The 14798-nt window shown below is 33.7% G+C and overlaps 1 protein-coding gene across 1 annotated transcript; it reads left to right on the forward strand.

Moving 5' to 3' along the window:
• Window positions 1–6470: 6470 nt before the first annotated feature.
• On the forward strand, window positions 6471–10369 carry Defb110 (defensin beta 110). The gene is made up of 2 exons (XM_003474758.4): window positions 6471–6525; window positions 10215–10369. Exons 1-2 carry the CDS (start codon window positions 6471–6473, stop codon window positions 10367–10369), a joined length of 210 nt encoding a protein of 69 aa, XP_003474806.4.
• Window positions 10370–14798: the final 4429 nt, after the last annotated feature.

The following is a 14798-nucleotide window of genomic DNA, read 5'->3' on the forward strand; positions in this document are numbered from 1 at the left end:
TCTATTTGTTTCTCCTCTCCCACCCTTCAGTGGACTGGGATAGCTTGCCTCAGTGTCCTCATGAGTTACTGAGTGGCCATCTCCTTCCTGGCTGTTTCAGGAGTGTATGTTAGCTGTCACTTATGGCTCCCTTCCTCCACTCCCACTTCAGACCTGGTGCAACCTCCTAGAAGTGGAGGTGATGGGGTGAGCGGGCAGTTAGTGTAGCTATCTTGATGTGGCAGAGGTCAAGGAGAGAGAGAGAGCCAGGCCCATTGTTAACATTCTCTCCGATTAGCTGTGATGGACACAGCTATGCCTCCAGAATATTTCACAGTTTCAGCCCCACCGTTTTTCCCAGAGACACAACCACTGTCATCAAATAGCTTCCATTGCCACTTTCTCACTGAATCATTGCCATGACAGCTGTGGCTTGAACTATGGGATTGCACATAGACTAATCAGTAGGCCTCCATTTGAACTGATCACTGACCTACACTTGGATAAAACGTAGGCCTGCAGCTGCTATGTTAGCAGCCTGCCCTCACACTCCTTTGATCAGTCTTGGAGGGCTCCCTCTGGTCCACTAACCCTCCTGCGCTACCACACAGGTCCTGTTACAGTAAAGAATCCTAGACCGATTGTCAACACATTGTGCTATAATAGTAGAGAGAACCATTTACTCTGCTACTTCCTTATATTCTCATTCCTTTTGAAAGAAATTCTGTGAACAGGTAAGGCATAAAATTAGACTGTGCATTTGAATCTTCTTGCTAGATTTTAAGATTTATATAACAATATTTACTTTTCATATTCTGACATAATTCACATAACATAATTAATCCACTTAAGATTTACAGTTTAGTGGTTTTAGAGTATTCGTAATATTATGCAAACATTACTATCCATTTCTTAAAATTGTTTTAGCTGGCCCTACCACATCTATCCCACCCTCCTTCCCTAGAAACTACTAATATATTTCTATACTTATAGATTTGAGTATTGAGGATATTTTATATAAATAAATTCACACTACATATGGCTTTTTGTCTGATTTAAATAACTTAGCATAATATTTTTGAAGAGTGACCTATGTTTCATTTTGTTACTTTTTATTGCTGAATAACATCCTATGGATATCACATCTATGAATATGTCCTGTATGGTTTGTCCATTCATCATTGGAAGAATATTTGGGATTTTTCACTGTCTGCTCATTTTCAATTATGCTGCTATTTATATATCTCTGTGAAAGTTGTGGTAAACGCTACCTTCAATTCTTTTGTTCGTATGGTAACTATAAGTTTAAAATAAAAGTAGCTGCCAAGCTAATACTGACTGCTGAATTTTACATTCTTACCAACAACGTATGGGGGCTCTTATTTTCCAGTTTTTGCATGTTTACTTGATGCTGAGGGTCAAATCCAGAGCCTTATTTATGTTAAGCCCAGTTCTACCACTGAGTTACACTCCTGGCTATAACAACCATCCAAGGATGTGTGAAGTGGTATTTGACTCATATTTTTTTTTTACATTTTTCCAAAGTCTAATAAATTTAAGGTTATTTTATGTGTTTGCCACATATATACTTTTTAGAGAAAAGTTTAATCAAAATCTGCTTAATTTTTACATAAAATTGCTAGCCTTTTTATTAAGTTGTAAGTGTTCTTATATTCTCCATGCTAAAATTTTTGGTTATATATATTCTCCTGTTCTCTGTGATTGTCTTTCAACATTTTGCCTAAGTCCTTTGAATTATAAAGATTTAATGCTTATGAAGTCCATTTTATTTTGCTATAACCCATGCTTTTGGTGTTAAGTACAAGAAACAATTAGTTATTGCAAGATAATGAAGGTTTACAGGTACTTTTAAAAATCATAATATTCCTGGGTCGTGGTTTTTATTGCATTTAGTCTGAGATAGTGAAACAGAGCAAGTTGTGTACATCTCCTGCCAAAGTGGGAGGAAAATATACTGGTTGCACTCCAGGATAGAAAAGTGTCTTTTATGCCATGGATGAAGCTGAGTGTCCCTAAACGTGGAAACCTCTCATATTCTCTAAGTGTTGGGACATCAAGCTCTTTACAGCCTCGAGTTCAGTCTCAACTCATTCCGCCTTTGTCTTGGATAAACTGCACACATGTTTTCTTTTTAAAAGTGTAACTTACATTTCAAATTTTTTCAAAGCCTAATTTACAAATCTTACAATGGTGCTGCCTTAAAACCACTATTGGGAAAAATCCAGAATACCTGTTTGTTGCCATGGCAATGAAGTGACCCACTGGCACAGTGCCTCTGCCATGCAGACACTTTGAACATCGGGTTGAGTAAAAAAGGAGCTAAAATTGGGATTGTTTTAGTTTTTTTTCTTTTTTGATGAGATGTGGGGGTTTATGACTCAGTTTATGGCCTAAATAACAAGTATGAAAACTCTTGTGTTGGTGTGCATATGAGTGTGTGCTTGTATACAACTAGCAATTATATCTTTGTCTTCTGGAAATTAATGTATTCTTTTTCTTTTTCCTCCAGAAGTATTTTTTATAAGATTTGGAAATAAGATCTTGACTTAATTAGTTTACCTTGAACGTGCTGCAACAAACCTTATACACCTAATTCCTGCAAGATTTAAGGAAAGAATAAGATTTACCTACTTAAGCAACAGCCAAGTTCTCGGTAATCATTTGCTTTCATTTCTTTTTTCAGATTTTAACTCTACTAGCTCTACAATTCCCAGGCTTCCTTGATATTAGTTCTCAGTCTTTTTATGTTCTGAGCAGGAAAGGTAAAAAGAAACTGCTTAGACACACGAATTAGTTCCCTGGCCAAGACCAAGGCATTCCTTTCTCTATATTGCAATGTTGCTAGATTCATGATCTAACACAAGAGGGCTGAGAATTTTTGCAATATATTAATGGTGCTGAAATCTGCAGCATTGTACTAAAGAAGTTAAAGTATTTGAATGCAATCATTTTATTTAAAAGATTCTTTAAATGATATAGGGTTGAAGTGAACATGATTTTATCAATCATGCTCATGAATTATAGATGATAGAATCATGTGATGGTCTTCTGTGTAACTTAATTTTCACTTATCCTGGTGTCTGTATGTGCTGTGCTGACAATGAGAAAATTATCTGCTTAACTCTTTTTTGTTTGTTTTGTTTTTATTTTAGTACCAGGGTTCAAACTCACGACCTCATACTAGCAAGGCAGGTCCTTGTGCCACTGAGCTATACTCCAGCCCCAGCTTTACTTTTATTTAATTGTTTCCAGGACTGTGCGTCTGCTCTTCAGCTTCAAGTATGTCTTCTGCATGTGCTTTATATTTTTTAAAAAAGTCTTTGTTGTTGCACGGTATTGTCCTATTTTTTCTCTTTTGGAAAAATATGAAGGAAATTCATTTTTTTCATAAACTTATTTTTTCTGTTTCTTAATGGTTTTGTAAAAAGAGCTTTTGTAACTTCACTCAAAATAAATTTTCTTATTGCCTCTTAAATTTTGATGGCTTTTCCAATCAATTTTTTCACATAGCTTGAAATATGAGACAGTCATTATTTTTCATATTAATATCTAGAGAGGCTCTCACTAGTCATTGAAGACTGCTTTTTCTCCTTAGAAATACCTTAGCATTTTTATTAAAACTTGGATTAGTGTGTTTTCCAGCCCACATGACTAAAGATTTTCAAACTTGGTATTGATGCTCTTCTGAATTTCCACAAGCTCTGTAGTAATTTCACCCTTTTCATTTTTCATTGTCTGATTGTTTGATCATTTTTCATGCCCAAATCTTGTAATCTGAACAACTACTTTCAAGGTAACAAATGCCATATATTAACCAGGGTTAATTTGCTATATTTTAAAAAAATTCTGCATTAATTTTATCCTTTTTCCTTTTCTGTGTTTTTAAAATTAAAAAAAGAAAAAAAATATTGGTTTTCACAGAGGTTTGAGTTTATTTGTGCACTATCTATTATATTCCATTGTTTTCAAGTAGGTCCTATGGGAGTACCACATTGTCCTGAAAACTGAGTATTAGCTTTAAACTCTGAAACTATCAAGTATGAGTTTTCCAAATCTCTGCTTCTTTTTCCAAGAACACTTTGATTATTTGGGAACCTCTATATATTCACCATATATTAAATATAAAAAGTTTTGGTACATTCACTATCATACATTCTTATTCTAAATTTACTTTTGATTTACTTCTGAACTATTGATAATATAGGTGAATACTATTTAATTTTTATGCACTCATATGTTTTCCAGTTTTAACTTATTGATTTATAATGCATTCCCTTAAAGTCACAAAACATATTTTATATAATTTCATTTTAGAATATATTTATACTTACATGACTATTCTGCATAATATTCCATGATCACTTGAGAAGAACATACATTTGACTTTTAATGGAGTGAATGTTCTATAAATATTAGTAGGTTGATTTAGTTCTCTTTACTCATTGAGCGATGTAATTGCACCTGATCATGTCATTATTATATATACTGTGTATTCTTTCCTGATATTTTGTTGTCATAGTTTGGTTTGTGCATTTTGAAGTTCCTATGTTAGGTACAATAATTTTTATAATTGCTGCATCTTCTTGATGGATTGACTATTTTAGCACTATGCAGGGTATCTTGTCTATGGTAAAAATTTTTGTCTTAAAGTCCATTTTGTCTGTGTTATAACAGTTATTCCAGCTCTCTTTAGTTAATGGTTCTGTGGAATTTTTTGTTCCTACTTTTAATAAAATCAATTAATAAGGGCTACATGGGTCAGTTGTAGAGATGTATTAGTCCTTTCCTATTTTTAGCCCATGTCAACAGACTACTTCCCACCATAAGAAAACTTCTGAAATATTCCTTATTCCCTGAGATTATAATAAAATGAATTAGAAATCATTCATTGAGCTCTAAATCTCATAGCTCCACAATATTTATTGCGTAACTCTTAAGCGGTCATCTCCTGATTACTTGATGCTGAATTCTTTACTTTTTAGTCCTTTTCAGAGTGAAAACATAGGTAAATCATTTTCCCCAGATTTGATTTTATCCCAAAGTTTCTATGTGCATTTCATAGAAATTCTTTTTAATAAAAGATAACACAGTATCTTTATGAGTAACAGATTTGCTCAGATTTTACAAGCACCGCCAAAATCTTTCTTAATGTTTGCCACAGATTTAAATGTTCTGAGATTCATCTTTTGTATGTTTTTAGAACTGAGTCATTTTTCTTAGAGTAATGTGTGTCTTCTCTCAGCAATGTTGCTCTTTGAGGGTCTTGTTAGAGATACATATTGTTAAGCTCCATCTATATCTGCCAACTCACAAAAGTGGAGGCAAAAATATTCTTAAATCTGGATTTAATAAGTCCTTGATAGGATTTTAATTTTCTTTTCTCAGGATTGAACTCACAACCTGGCACTTGCAGGGCAGGCACTTATGCTGCTGAGCTAAATCCCCGGCCCCAGACTCATTTATTTTAAGAGCCATTGTTAGCTAAGCGTGTTGTGTAATTCTAGCACTTTGGAGGCTGATGCAGGAGGATTCCTGCAAATTCAAGTCATAGCAAGACCCTATTTCACATAAAAAGACAAGCTTCATTAAAACAATTGCCCTAGAAATTCTCTGAACTCTACAGTAGGATTTCACTAATTCTTTCTCCTTCTATCATCAGCTTGTAGATACTGGAACAAGTTTCCAGCTTTTCCTAGTGTATGTGAAATAATAGTGCGCAAACTGAGTCAGATATCAACTTCAGTTTTATAAATACAGTTAAAATATTAGAATTTTGAAATGAGATTATTTGCTTTAAGAAATTATTATATATTAATTTAAAAAGCCTGTTTTGAAGAATATTGCCTAAGTTTACTAATAAATCCAGAATATACTGGTCATCATTCCTTGGCCTTTTGGCTAAGATTAAGTGCAGAATTTTTGGTCATATTACACTTAATAATTGAAAATTTATTATATTAAATGAAATAAATTGTTTAACCTCCTTGCTTTTAATTTTTTATATCTAAAAAAAAATGAGTTCAATGAAAGCATCCTGCTATAACATTCTACAAATCAGACACTCACTCAACAATTTAATTCTAGAGGCTTGGGAATATTTATTACTATATCTTAAATGCTATACAGAATCAGATTACTGTAACATCTTCACTTTGATGCTTTAGGCCCCCAAAATATATTCCCTATTAAAGCATTCACTAATATATTTTGTATTTATCGAAATCTGTTTGAACTCAAGTAGGTTGTACTTTCAAGAAAAAAGTTAATAATACCATTTTGTGACCATGTACATTGAATATGGTACTGTTCAGTCAAGCATATGAATTTTCTGGCTTTTGATTTGCCTCTGTAGTTAAAACTACTTCCCAGCAGAACCTATAAATAAAAGGGATTTCTGGCTCCTTGTTTCAAAACAACTAACTTGAAAAGGAAGATCTGTTGACACTTTTCTCCCTAAGAAACACTGTACCATGAAGTTTCATCTCTTGTTTTTTATTCTGCTCTTTTGGGTCACAGTTTTACCAGGTAATATGCAAACATTTGTGGGGCTATTTGTACTGATTTGAAGAGATATCAGTTGTTCCTTGTTATCTGAAGGATAGCAGTGACTAAAAGGTTATTAGACTAAAGATGTGGCATTTTGAAGTAAACTCTAAAACAAAAAAGGCTTTGCTAATAAAACTGGGGAAATATAAATAAAATGTAGTTTAGTTAATAGTATTGTAACAATTTCTTAGTGCTAATAAATATTACTACAGTGATATGAGGGATAACTATGGGAATCTGGCCTCTGAAATCTTCTCAACTTTCTGAAAGACTAGAATGATATCAAAATAAAAATTTAAAAGGTAAGACAATCACATTATCATTCTCCACTTCATCCAGTAACGTTTATTATTATGAATATGTGCCATCTTGGGAAAAATGTTTTTAATAATCCACCATTAGTGGATAAGTGAATGATATAGATCTATTTGCTTTTTTCTATTTTTCACCTATGCCAAAACTACTTTCTGTTACTAGCAATCCATTGTTGGTATTCTTTCTCGAGGCAGGTCCCAGATAGTAGGTCTTTCTGTAACTGATTCTTGTCCATACCTTAATTTCCCCCCAAGGTCTTTCCACATAAGACATTAACTAACAAGCTTCTCTTCTCCCAAATGTTTGTGCAAGCAGTAATTACAGAGAAAGATAACATAGTAATACTTACAGATAGAGATCCCTGATGTTATTCACTTCCCAGTAAAAGACTGAGGTGAGAGGATGAGGATTAATCTAGCCAGTTTGTAAGAAAGACAGTAAAACCAAACATATTCACCAACTTTTTGGACAATATGTTGTTAGTACCTGGTTTATTGCTTAGATCCTAGAAGAGAATTCAGAGAAGCCTAGGACACTAAATTAACTTGTTATCTCACTCTTTTGCCAAACCATTATTGCAATCTACAATTTTGCATTTAGTAAATTGATAAATTATCATTTATCAGTTGCTACTACATAAAATTGTAAGTGGTGTGGTGATGTATGCCTGTAATCCCAGCACCTGGGAGGCCGGGACAGGAAGACTGGGATGGTAATGAGTTCAGGGCTTGTCTGGGCTACAAAGTGAATTCAAGGCAAGACTGAAAAATAGCTTAGAAAATAGTTGAAAAATGAATAATAATAATAGTGAACAAATAAAAATTCTATACAGAGGTCAATCGTCAGTAAACTATCAATATAATTAACTTAGTTAAGACAATAACTTTTCTTCCATTCAAAAGTTATTTATGGAAGGATATCTGGATATTTATCAACATTGTAGAGAAAATAAATTCCATAGAGATTTGCATAACTTTCACAATGTAGTAAGTCATTTTCTCCTATTTCCAAAAGTAATGAATCTTTAAATAAATCACTCTACTCAGTATCCCCTTCTTTAGAAGCGCCATACCAGATATTCCTACTAATAACTAAAATTATTCCTACATTTACTCAACAAATTTCAAATCGTGTGCCCTATAGACTTACAAATTATTAACCACTTAAGGGATACAGTGACATAGATTACAACTTTAGTGTTGTAATTAATTTGTTTTGCATATTCTCTTTTATTTTGAAATTTAACACATTAATTTTTTTCCTTCACACATGGACCAAATCTTTAGAGAACTCCTACTATTATGTACAAAATCTTAAAGTAGCAATAACAAAAATAAGTATGTTCAGATGCATGTTTAAGTATTTCTCCTCAAAATTAGGGAAGTGTAAGATCCAGAGATTTAATAAATAATAAAGTCTTGAGAATAATGTCTTTCACCTTTAATCCATCAACAAACAGCAGTTGAAGTAAACTGAGTGAAAACAAATATCATGTTTATGTCTTTGTAGAATTCTCCTTTGTTTTTCTGTATGTTCAGTCTTGTATGTAGCGAAAGATTCTACTTAAAATTGTAACACAAAACCTCATACTCTTACCAGACAATTACAGATGAAAAGACACCTAGATAAAGTCCTTACATTTTCTATGCAGGAAAATTTTCAATTCCATAATTTAGCCTTCACCTTCATTTTCTACAATTTATAAGTTCACAGTAAGTTAAAAAATGGAATATTTTCCCATTCCTTTTATCTGCCAGGTTAGAAAAAACCATAGGTTTATATCATAAAACATTCCTGTTTTAAGTCGAACGTGTTTTTGAATATAAGGTAATATGGCTCTGTGCAGAATGGAAAGGCACAGTCTTATTCCTCTGTTGCCAGGACAGAAAATGGAAATCTGTAGAACAAAGAAATTGAAGAATGAAAATAAACAACTTGGGTTGACAATTCATTTTACCCAATTGTAGTCTATGCAGTTAGTTAGTATTCATATAATATTTAAAGAAATATTTTGCTAAAATGATATAATAATGTAGCATGAAGGAATCATTGAAGAGATTTCAGAAAAAAATGGGGGAGACATTCCTCCTACTGAAAATCATTAGCGGAACCCTCAGAGAGAAGAGTATTTCAATCTTTCATCTGTGGGAAGATGAGATATTTAGTTTTTATCTTTTCACGGTATCACTAGAAGAGTGGTTCTCAGTGTGCAGTGGTTTCATCCAGGAGATATCAGGCAATGTCCGGAGACCCTTTATGTGTCATAAGTAGGATGACTGGCATGTCGTGGCGGAGCTCAGAGATGCTGCTCCTTATCCTGCAGTGCACAAGGCAGTCAGCAGAGTGTTAAGCTCAAAGGTCAGTGCTGCTTCTGTGGAGAAAACCTGCCACATAGCCTGACACTGAGCTCTGCAAAAGTAAATTTGTTATACATTCCTAGTTTTGCTTTTCTACGTATGGATAAGGCAAGTGTCTTCCACATAACAGTCTTCCCGCTGTGGTCTGAATAGCCTCATGATGCCAGCTACAAATTCCTTAACACGTTTTTCATATTTCATGAGAAAAAGAATCATGGAAAAGGAGTTGGTAAACTTTACTTTCTGGGAACAAAGTAAATAACAGATTAGTTTTACGAGCTCTATGATCACAAGTGTATTCCTGTAATGCCAAAAGATCTAGCTGGTGTGTTTGGTGCCTACCTGTAGTCTAGCTGTCCATCATCAAGAGTATTGATATGAGCAACAAATGCAAACAATTCTTTTTAAATGACTACTGCTTCAGAAGCTTTGTTGTAAAAGAAGAAAAGGCTACTGTCCTTTGCTGCACCTTCTAGAAACTCCCATTATTTTCTCATTTATCAGTGCTGTTGTTCAATGTGTGTCTAAGTTAAATTGCCTTTTTAGGGAAATAAATCCCCAAATCTGCAGAAGAATTGTGAGAATTCATATCCTCGACGTTTAAGAAAAGTAAAACCAAGCAGTAGTCAAAACTGCAGGGAGAATTCAAAAGGAAAACATTCAGATTTAATGATGTTTATGAGAGCAGAAAATGGATAAATGGTTTAGATGGTTGTGGAGGTAGGTTTGGCAGAAACGTAAAAGTAAGCCATGCTCATTTGTGACTGTTGACTTTGAAAACTATCCTTGAGTCACTTCTAGTCCTTAATGTAAAGTTGAAACATTTAACTTAGGTCTGAGACACTTTTGAATTCTAAAATGCTCCTTGCATTGGATTTCCCCCAGTAAATGAGGATTTTCATTCTATTATCTTTCATATATTATGAATGTTTCTTTTAAAACACCAATGTGTCATGAATTACATTGTTAACTCTAGCATTTCTTTTCTGTTTACAGCCAAAAAGAGATATCCTGAGTATGGTAGCTTGGATTTGAGGAAAGAGTGCAGAAGGAGCAAAGGTGAATGCAGAATTCAGTGCCTAAGCAATGAAATCAGAGTTGCTTTCTGCATAAGACCGGGAACTCCCTGTTGCATGAGCAGTTCAGGATGACAGAAGAAAAGTCACATGTTCCAGGAAGAGAAGATCACTGTTACTAAGTCTTCCTGACACATCTTTCAATCCCTGAGTGTCTATAAAGAACAAAGAATTAAATAAAATTCCATACCAAAGTATTCAGACGTGTTTCTATATTACACACATTTCTGGTGCCCTTTTCTGTTGGTTTCCTGCTACCAAAAGCAAGCATAACTTGTGGAAGTTCACAATACAATAACACTCAAAGTTCTGTGTGCCTTGTGATATATGAAATAAGTAATATTGGAAATAAGCATAGAAAAGGTATGAATGTAATGTTATTTTACTATATATTACTCCTATAAAAATGCATAAATCCACTGGGCTTGGGGGACTAGACACTGAGAGTTTCTGTGGATCTTATGAGAAACAGGGCCTTACGCAAGGATCAAGCAGTAGAAAGATTTCCATAGCAAGCTCTGATTTCTACTCATTGCTGTTTAGGGGGAAGGCGTATCAAGAAGTAGGAAGGGGAGAATTTAACAAAGTAGAAGAAATTGCATAGATTTAAATGTTTTGAACAAACAAGTCAGAAACAATAAGTAACACTTGAATTCCACTCTTCAGTTCTAAGAAATGATTCTGGAGAGACTGAATAGGATGAAAAAGAAATTACCTTTACTTTTCAGCTACATTCTGCCTCGGTTTGTATTCTAAATGTATTCCTGAGAAGGCTCTGAACAATTCATGTATCCCATTCAGTTTTTTTTTTATTTAAAAAAAGATAAAAGAGGACATAACAACACAGGTCAGAACACAACAATTTAAGCAACATAGTGTTTCACCACAAGATAATCCGACATAACAGTAGTTACCAGAGTGTCTCTTTCCTTGAAATATTTGAAATACATTCATACACTATAGCATCAAACATAACAAGACAGAGTAAAACCATTCAAGAGAATGTAAGTATTACTCCGTATTCAGAACCAACTAACAGAAAACGAACAGTGGTTACTATATATCTCCTTGTTTATACACAATTTTGTTTATACTACCACATATAATAAAATCCAATAAGATACAACATTATAAAACCAATAGAGACAGAAGAACAAAAACTTGATGGGACTTCAAAACAAGATGATATTAAACCAGCACTAGCTATTATAATGTCTTAATTTCTTCAAAATACCTGTTCATACCATCACAGACAATAAAATCAAACAATCCAGAATAAAACCGTTCCAATTACTGAATGAAAATATTATAAGGCTTCAAAGTAATATAATGGGTAATCATGATTACCACATACTTTGATGTATTCTTACCATTTCTTATACTAGGGAAACTATTTGGTATTTATATATGTGTGTTTGATTTATTTTGCTTATGAGTATGTCTCAAGCTGCATCCATTTATTTATAAATATCTCAATGCAACCATTATTTATAGCTGAGTAGGATTCCACTGTATAAAAATACCACAACTTTTTTATCCATTCCTCAGATGATGGACACTTAGGTTGTTTTCAATATCTGGCTATTACAAATTGTGCTGCTATAAACATCGGTGTATATATATCATTGTGGTATGATGTTTTCAGTTATTCTGGAAATATGTCTAGAAGTGGAATACCTGGGTTGAATGAGACTTCTAGTCCCAGATTTCTGAGAAATCTCCAGACTGTCCTCCACAATGGTTGCACTAGTCTACACTCCCACCAATAGTGCAGGAGAGTTCCTTTTTCCCCACAGCCTCTACAGCATTTGTTGCTGGTAGTTTTCTTGATCCTGGCCATTCTTTCACGAGGGAGATGGAATCTCAGTGTGGCTTTAATTTGTATTTCTCTAATGAGTAAAGATGATGAACATTTTTTTATGTATTTATTTGCTATTTGTATTTCTTCTTCTGACAAGTGTGTATTCATCTCAGATGCCCATTTTGGATTGGATCTTTGAATTTTGGGGTCTGATTTTTTTTTAAATCTTTATATGTTTTAGGCAGAAATCCTTTGTCTGAGAGACAGTTCACAAAGAATTTATTCCAGTTTGTGGGTTTTCTTTTCACTGTGTTGGAAATTTCTTTTGACATGCAGAAACTTTTTAGTAAAAGGTGATCCCAATTATTGATTCTGGGAAGTTTTTCCTGCGTGGTTTGATTCCTGTTCATGAATTCTTTACCTACCCCCATGTCTTCAAGGTTATTAACCAATTTTTCTTCCAATAGATCTAGTGTTTCTGTTTTAATATTCAGATCTTTGATCCATTTAGATTTTAATTTAGTACATGTTGATAGGCAAGGATCTAGTTTTAGTTTTCAGCATATGGAGAGCCAGTTTTTTCAACACCATTTATCAAAGAGACTGTTGTTCTTCCAGTGAACCTGTTTGACTTCTTTATCAAAGATAAGGTGGTTGAGTGTGTATGCAGTTGGGGTTGTGTCCTCTAATCTATTCATTGATCTTCAGATCTGTTTTTATTTCAGTAGTGTGTTGATTTTATCATGGTAGCTTTGTAGTATAACTTCAAGTCAGGGATTGTGATGCCTCCTGCCTTGCCTTTGCTGCTTAGAACTGTCTGCTATTTTAGGTCTCTTCTGGTTCCAGATGAATTTTAGGAGTGATTTCTCTAGATTTTTGAGGCATGTTGATTTTTTTTTATTGGGATTGCATTGAATTTGTATAACAGTTTTGGGAGAGTGGCCATTTTCACATTATTTATCCTTCCTATCCATGAGCAAGGAATTCCATTTTCTGAGATCACTGTCAAATTCTTTTTTCAATTATTATAATTTTCCCCATATAGATCTTTCACTTCTTTCATGAGAATAATTTCTAAATATTTCAATTTTTTGGTTACTAGTGTGTAGGGTGTGGCTTCTCTTATTTCTCTGTGATTTTGTTGTTAGTGTATAGGAATACTATTGATTTTTGAGTATTGATTTTGGATCCAGCTGCATTGTTGAATTTATTTATTATATCTAGTAGTCTTTCAATGGAGTTTTGGGGATCTTCTATGTAGAATATCATGTCATCTACAAATAATGATAATTTAACTTCTTTTCCTATCTTTACCCCTTTTATTTCTCTCTTGTCTCATTGCTCTGGCTAGTATTTCCAGTACTATATTAAATAGGAGCAGTGATAACGGGCATCCTTTTCTTGTGCCTGATTTTAAGGTAAAGGCCTTCAGTTTTTGGAAATTTAGTATGATACTGGCTGTTGGTTTGTCATAGATGGCCTTTATTATATTCAGGTAAAGACCATCTATTCCAATTTTCTGTAAGGTTCTTATCATAAATGAATGTTGGACCTTATCAAAACATTTTCTGCATCTATAGAAATGATCTTACTTTTGGCTTTATTGATATGCTGGATTACATTTATTGCTTTACATATGTTGAACTATTCCTCTACAGCTGGGATGAATCTCACTTGGTCATGTTGGGTCATCTTTTTGATGGTGTGCTGCATTCTATTTGCCAATATTTTATTGAGGATTTTTGCATCTGTGTTCATTAGGTACATTGGCCTGTAGTTCTCTTTTTAGTTGGGTCTTTCTCAGGTTTTGTACCAGAGTAATATTTGCTTCCAGGAATGACTTGGGAAGGATTGCTTCCCTTTCAATTTCATTGAAGAGTTTGAGGACTGTTGACATTGTCTTCTTTGTATTTCTTGTAGAATTCTGCAATGAATCCTGGGCCTGGGCTCTTCTTTGTATGTAGGAACCTAATTACATTCATTTTCATTAATAGAAATTGGGTTATTCAGCAGTTTTACATCCTTTTGACCTAGCTTTGGCACTTCATATGTTTCTAGGAATCTTTCCATTTCTTCTATGTTATCAATCTTATTAGAGTAGAGGTTTTCGAAGTAAGTGTTGATGATCTTCTGTATTTCTAGAGTCTGTAGTGATTTCACACTTTTCATTCCTTATTGCATGAATCTGACATTTCTCTTCCCTTTTTATTAATAAGATTGTCTAGGGGCTTATCAATTTTATTTATTCTTTCAAAGAACCAACTCTTTGATTCATTGATTCTTTGGATTGTTTTCTTAGTCTCTATTGCATTAACTTCTGCTCTGATTTTTATAATTTCCTCTCTTCTTTTGGCTTTGGGCTTGACTTGCTCTTCTTTTTCTAGATGTTTGAGATGCAGCATCAGGATGTTAATTTGTGTTCATTCTGTTTTCCTTAATGTGGGAACTCAGTGCAATTAATTTTCCTCTGAGGACAGCTTTCATTGCATCCCACAGATTCTGGTAAGTTGTATTTGTATATTTGTTTGCTTGTAGGTATTTTTGAATTTCTTCTTTAATTTTTTGTTATTGTTTTATTTTATTGTTCTTGTTTAATTTTACTGTTATTGTAAATTATTGTTTAATTTACTTCTTTACTTACCTGGGACTCACTGATTACTCAAGAGTGTGTTATTCAATTTACATGTGTTTGTGGGGATTTTG

This window comes from Cavia porcellus, unplaced genomic scaffold (genome assembly GCF_034190915.1).
Source record: "Cavia porcellus strain 051 isolate PalLab524CR breed Dunkin Hartley unplaced genomic scaffold, mCavPor4.1 scaffold_22, whole genome shotgun sequence".
In the NCBI taxonomy this organism is placed as follows: Eukaryota; Metazoa; Chordata; class Mammalia; order Rodentia; family Caviidae; genus Cavia; species Cavia porcellus.

Coding starts and splice junctions, on each gene's coding strand:
- Defb110 (XM_003474758.4), top strand. CDS start 6,471: ATGAAGTTTCATCTCTTGTTTTTTATTCTGCTCTTTTGGGTCACAGTT. Junction 6,526..10,214: donor TTGGGTCACAGTTTTACCAG/GTAATATGCAAA, acceptor TTCTGTTTACAG/CCAAAAAGAGATATCCTGAG.